General features: G+C 47.9%; 1 protein-coding gene across 2 annotated transcripts in view; it reads left to right on the plus strand.

Moving 5' to 3' along the window:
* The window catches only part of myl6 (myosin, light chain 6, alkali, smooth muscle and non-muscle), a 6405-nt gene extending 380 nt beyond the window's left edge, over positions 1-6025 (plus strand). The window contains exons 2-7 of one of the 2 annotated variants that reach the window (XM_030776159.1): positions 15-42; positions 1604-1747; positions 3219-3392; positions 4339-4416; positions 4938-4972; positions 5901-6025. In XM_030776159.1, coding sequence (XP_030632019.1) covers positions 15-42; positions 1604-1747; positions 3219-3392; positions 4339-4416; positions 4938-4966 — 453 coding nt within the window. In that variant the 3' untranslated portion in view covers positions 4967-4972; positions 5901-6025. The remainder of the gene's footprint in view (positions 1-14; positions 43-1603; positions 1748-3218; positions 3393-4338; positions 4417-4937; positions 4973-5900) is intronic. The other variant, XM_030776160.1, reaches the window with a different exon arrangement.
* Positions 6026-6513: the final 488 nt, after the last annotated feature.

Consider the following 6513-nt stretch of genomic DNA (forward strand, 5'->3'; position numbering starts at 1 on the left):
TACCAACCACACAGTCTGACTTCACAGAGGACCAAATCATTGGTAAGTGAATATTGCGTTTGTTCATTTTTCTCCTGCCGGTAACGTTATTCATTGACGACTCTGCAACCTAACCAGTGTGCCGCGATGCCCTCGTATGGGCTGCGGCATCGCTGTGGTCCTCTGTTATCCTCATCCCTTCATTCCTGTCTCCGGTCAGCAGCGCTGGTCTTGTCCGACGTGTATAGTTTGTTGAGACGGCCTTGATGGTTGAGTCTTGTACGAGAGACTGATGTAGGGTTAGAATATCACTATAGTTTAATCTGACAGGTCCGAACCAGAACGGCTCTGGTCCGAACTAGGATCTGGCCTTTGAGAGTAGTGACTGCCTCAGTTATTAACTCTTTCCAGCCAGTGACGATTAGGCCAACCCCAGCGCAGTGCACGTTTTCAGTTTTCTCCGGAGACAGTGTTATTTCCAGTGTCGTAGAACGCTCGAAGACAGAGAGAGTAGCGCATCTGTCCTAAGACTGGTTTGGAGAAATTCTGAGGCAACTGACCAAATCAGCCACACTTGGCGTCATCAGATGTGTGTTAGTGTTGCTAGACAGCAAATAAACCCCAGTTTTAAATGCGTGTAGTATCGTGTTCGGGCATATTTGAAGTCAGGCTCGAATCCCACAAACAGAGTTTCAAATCCTAGAAAAGCAAATCGGTGCCTTACGGTGGCCGGAGTGTCTGAATAGAGCAGAAGATAGTTTGTTTTCAGAAATGGACTTTGACTCGCAGGCTTTGTATCTGTCTGTTTAGGCTTTAGAACACAAAGGATCTCATAATTACCCTAAGGATAACCTTTAATCGTGTTAGGAGGCGTGGCAGTATTAAACAGACACACCCTAGCGGTATGTCTTATGTCTTGAGAGCTATTTTACTTCTTAAAACTGTCGAAGCAACAAAGTATAATCCATCAGATTTCAGTGCGACTGAGTCGAAAGCAGTTCACTCGGTCTCCTTTTTAGGGGGTGTCTGAGATGTGCCTAACGGTTGTGTAATGATTTCCTCTGCTCTTGATTGTTTAAGAGGAAAAAACTCCGTTGACAGACCAGGGAGTTCTCTCTCTCGGGCTCTCTCGCTCTCGCGCTCTCTGCATGCCTTATATGGGTAAATGCACCGCTGTGTGTAGTTTGAGTCATGCCGGCCTGGGGAAGCGTCGCATACCAGAGAGCAAATCTGCAAGACGACAACAATGCCTGGGGGAAGCTATTGCAATTCCCGATAAGGCCTCTTAACAGGCTCGTTCAGACAAAACTGAAGTTTCTCACGAGTACATAACAAACAGATATTTACGTTCACATAAACTTTTAAGTTTTATTCGTTTTTGTCTGGTAGCCGAAGGCCTGCGATGCGGTTGCGTAGGGAGTGACTGGACACGAAATCACTGACTCTTAATGGTCATATGTTTTAATGAAGCAACTTGGAGTGACGGTAGTTTTGTACAGGACTACAATCTCTGACTCCCCATCGTCTTTTCCTCAACAAGCACGTCTCACAGTCCTTTTATCTCTGATTAAAGTATTTCATGTGTCCCTGTTCATCTGACTGACTCTCTCTTTTTCTCTGTCAGAGTTTAAGGAGGCATTCCTGTTGTTCGACCGGACAGGTGATGGAAAGATCAGTTACAGTCAGTGTGGGGATGTCATGAGGGCTTTGGGACAGAACCCAGTCAATGCTGAGGTCCTCAAAGTTCTGGGCAACCCCAAGTCTGACGGTCAGTGTCCCTGTCTGTTCCTTTATACGTCTGTGTGTGTGTATGTGTATGTGTGTGTGTGAGAGAGAGAGAGTTTATGTGGCGATGATGTGGGTCACTGTATGTGTGTGTGTGTGTGTGTGTGTGTGTGTGTGTGTGTGTGTGGTGATGATGTGGGTCACTCTGTGTGTGTGTGGTGATGATGTGGGTCACTCTGTGTGTGTGTGTGTGTGTGTGTGTGTGTGTGTGTGTGTGGTGATGTTTTGGGTCACTGTATGCGCGTGTGTGTGGCTGTGTGTGTGTGTGTGTGTGTGTGTGTTGATGATGTGGGTCACTCTGTGTGGGTCACTTTGTGTGTGTGTGTGTGTGTGTGTGGTGATGCTGTGACTGATTAGTTTAGGGTTATCTGTGTGAAACTCAGGAATGTTGAGTGGATCAGTGAGAGTCAGCAGGCCTCAGGCAGATGTCTGTGTGTGTGTGTGTGTGTGTGTGAATGTAAGAATAAGGATGGTCAGTCTAAAAACAGTTTGACTTCTGTTTTCTTTGGTGTTTAATTAGAACTGGGAGTCTGTCAGTCTAATTTTTTTTTTTAAATAATTTACTATTCCAGTCATCCTATGGCAAATCACGTATCCTGCTTGAGTACAGTACCAACACCTGTAGTAAAGGGGCAATGAATCTTATAGCTGTGAATGCTGTGTGAGTGGGTGTGACCAGGGTCAGCAGAGGGGCGTGTCTTGGTCCGTGCCTTGACAGCCTAGACACAAATCTCACCACTCAGTGATGGTCAGGGCTGACCGCTGGGCTGACACAGGGCTGACCGCTGGGCTGACACAGGGCTGTCCGCTGGGCTGACACAGGGCTGACCGCTGGGCTGACACAGGGCTGACCGCTGGGCTGACACAGGGCTGTCCGCTGGGCTGACACAGGGCTGACCGCTGCGCTGACACAGGGCTGACACAGGGCTGACACAGGGCTGAGCGCTGGGCTGACACAGGGCTGACCGCTGGGCTGACACAGGGCTGATCAGGTGACATTCAGCTGTGTGGAGCTGATCTTGATATGTCAAACACAGACTGAAGGAGGTGTTTCAGTGAAAGAGAACAGAGAGACAGACTACACATAGTTAAGCAGTGTGTTTAATATTTAGAGAAGTGTGTTTGTCCTAACTCTATAAACAGCTCTCCTGAGGTCAGTCACCTGTCTGAGACATCCCTCTACACAGAGACATGGTGCTAAAAGGGTGTTTGCTGCTGTGCACGTGTGTAGGGTATAACAATTACTCTGTGTGTGTGTGTGTGTGTGTGTGTGTGTGTGTGTATGAGAGAGAGAGGTAAATTAATGTTTGTGTGTGGGGTAAAGTGTTTTTTTTTTGTGTGTGTGTGTTTGTAATAAGTTAATGTTTTTAGTGTGTGAGTATGTAGTAAATTAATGTTTTTGTGTGTGTGTATGGGTTAATGGGTGTGTGTGTGTTGTTTTTCATGGCCCTCAGAGATGAATATGAAGATGCTGGACTTTGAGCAGTTCCTGCCCATGCTCCAGGCCATAGCGAAGAACAAAGACCAGGGCTCGTTTGAGGACTTTGTGGAGGGACTGCGGGTTTTTGACAAAGAGGGAAACGGCACCGTGATGGGAGCAGAACTTCGCCATGTCCTCACTACGCTGGGTAAACACACACACACACACACACACACTCATACACACACACACTCATACACACACACACACTCATATATACACACACACACACGCACACACACACACTCATATATACACACGCACACACACACTCATATACACACACACACACACACACTCATATACACACACACACACACACGCACACACACACTCATATACACACACGCACACACACACTCATATACACACACGCACACACACGCACTCATATACACACACACACACACGCACACAGACACATGCACGCACACACACGCATGCACGCACACACACGCATGCACGCACACACACGCATGCATGCATACACACGCACGCGCATACACACACACACACCGCACCCCCCCCACACACACACACACACACACAGACACATGCACGCATACACACGCATGCACGCATACACACGCACGCGCATACACACACACACCGCACCACACACACACACGCGCGTGCACACACACACACACACATGCACGCATACACACACGCACGCATACACATGCACGCGCACACGCGCACACACACATGCACACACGCACACACACGCACGGGCACAAACACAGTTCTCATAACTCTGACGCAACCCACGCACACACACACACACAGACACTCACACACAGCTGATGTCAGGAAAACACTCTCTTTAAAAAACAGACTCACCACATACCAGGCGAAACGTTTACTGTGCTGGCTTATAAACCTTCTTAAGAGCGACATAGACCACACACACTAGGGCCACAGATACACAAAGCCACACTTTAGTTCTCTGGTTGCCGTTGCAGACAGTGACTTGTTAAAAATTGTCTTTCTGTGCAAACAGTCTTGATCATTAGAGACTTGGGCTCTGAACTGCTTTAGTAGAACTTAATTCTCTCAGTGTGCACTATATGTTTGTCTGCGTCTGCGTGTAGGTGAGAAGATGACGGAGGAGGAAGTGGAGACGCTTCTTGCCGGACATGAAGATGCCAACGGCTGCATCAACTATGAAGGTACGGCACGCAAGGGGTCATCCAGGGGTCGTGGGAAAAGTTAAAGAGAACAGAAAAATGTGATTAGTTTAGAGTCTTTGTGGTGGAGTGAGTCTAAATGTGTGTGTGTGTCTGTTTGTTTTCCTTAAGGAACCTCAGAGATGTTACAGTTAGAAATGTGTCTTCCCTGCAGAGACAGGTTAAAGGTCATCTGTCCTGATTTGACGGTTTGACTGTGATTGTGAGGAGCCTTCCTAGCAGGGCGATGTCTGATGAAACCTGCAACATGGGCCTTTTCAGCCTCTTCTTAGGTTATCATGTAACCGCCACAACAGAAACTGTCTAAACTGACTTAGATTGAGGTTGTTCACTATCAGTCACAGTACAAGGGATCTCGATGGACATCCACACTAATACAGTAATGTGACTGTGTGTGTGTGTGTGTGTGTGTGTGTGTGTGTGTGTGTGTGTGTGTGTGCGCGTGCGCGTGCGCGTGAGTGTGTGATTCTGTAACGTCACTCACTGTGTTTTTTCTCTCTCAGCTTTTGTTCGTCACATCATGGCAGGCTGAAGGAGGGTACGGACAGATTCCTGATCCAGTCTCTCTCTCTCTCTCTCTCTCTCTCTCTCTCTCTGCCTCTTTTCATTCGTTTATTTGGTCTCTCCTGCAGCTCCCTCCCTCCTGCCCAATGGCTGTAGCATGTAGCCTCTGCGCATGAGTGTAGGAGGTAGCCCCGCCCCCTTCTCTGTGTGGGCGGAGCAGAGGCAGGGATAGTGCAGCGCTAGCGCTAACAGTAGCGTCGGCTAACTGGCTGCTGAAATGATGGTGACAGCAAGAGGGCTTATTTTATAACCCCCCCCATTATGTACCTATATCTATCCCTGTATAGACTGAAAGATGTTCAGTGTGTGTGTGTGTGTGTGTGTGTGTGTGTGTGTGTGTGTGTGTGTGTGTGTGGGATGAGTTTGTTTCTGACCGGTTTGGTTTCTCTTGATGGCTGTTGGTTTAGCTGCTAAACCTTTAGTTCTGTTCCTCCTTGTTTTCCTCATTGCCCCCCCCCCCCCCCTCTCTCTCTCTCTCTCTCTCCCCCTTTCTCTCTCTCCCTCTGCTCTGTGTCCTTATAAGGAGGAGTTCTAACCCTAACATTTTCCAGCTTTTTCCTCAAGTCCTGGACAAACGCAAGCTGTGTGGCTGGATCTTTCTCTCTCTCTCGTTACCTCTTTGTCTTCTCCTCCGTGTCTTGCAGATCAGACTCAAACCGCAGCATTAGACTGGACACTTGGTTTGTCACTGGTTGACCACACATGTAATATGTTTGCTCAGTCCTGGAGGAGTACTAGCTCAGAGCTTTACTGGTCTGGTACTGGTCAAGGACTGGTCCCTGTCAGTGTGGTGACTGGGATATTGCTGGCAGATGCTGTGGGTGGAGTTATCCCCCCCCGGTTGTCTAATTTTGTGGGAAAACTAACCCCTTGTCTTCTCTCTCTCTCTCTCTCTCCGACAGAGCTGGTCAGAATGGTCATGAGTGGATGAAGATTTTTCCGAAACACTATTTTATCTCACCTCCATTTTTCCCACACACACAATTCCGAAACATGTCCATAAAAGTTTGTTTTTCATCCTCCATCACCTGCCCCCGCCCCCCCCCAATTTGTTTTGTACGTGATTTCCTTTTTTTCCCCCTCAAAAGTGCCTTTTATGTGTTTTAATTGATTTCCATTTATATTCTCGTAATTCCGGAATATCTCTAAAACCGTTTGTTTGCGTGTCGGAATGCAGTACATCGTCACATTCCGTCACAGCGTTCCCTACATTCCCGGCCTGACCTCAGGTCAGTGTCAGCTCTTGTCCAGTAGCGTTAGGGAGTTATACTGAAGAGATGTTGATTGACTAAGCCAAGTTGTGGGTCAGTGCTGATCTCACCGTGTTCAGCGGCCATCGTGGTCAGTGCTGATCTCGCCGTGTTCAGCGGTCGTGGTCAGTGCTGATTTGACCGTGTTCAGCGGTCGTGGTCAGTGCTGATTTGACCGTGTTCAGCGGCCGTCGAGGAATTCACTCTTAATGCTCCCCAATTTGTCCATATTATTTTGTCCATTTGAAAACCAAGTAATAAATAT

The sequence above is a fragment of the Chanos chanos genome, chromosome 6, assembly GCF_902362185.1.
Source record: "Chanos chanos chromosome 6, fChaCha1.1, whole genome shotgun sequence".
Classification (NCBI taxonomy): Eukaryota; Metazoa; Chordata; class Actinopteri; order Gonorynchiformes; family Chanidae; genus Chanos; species Chanos chanos.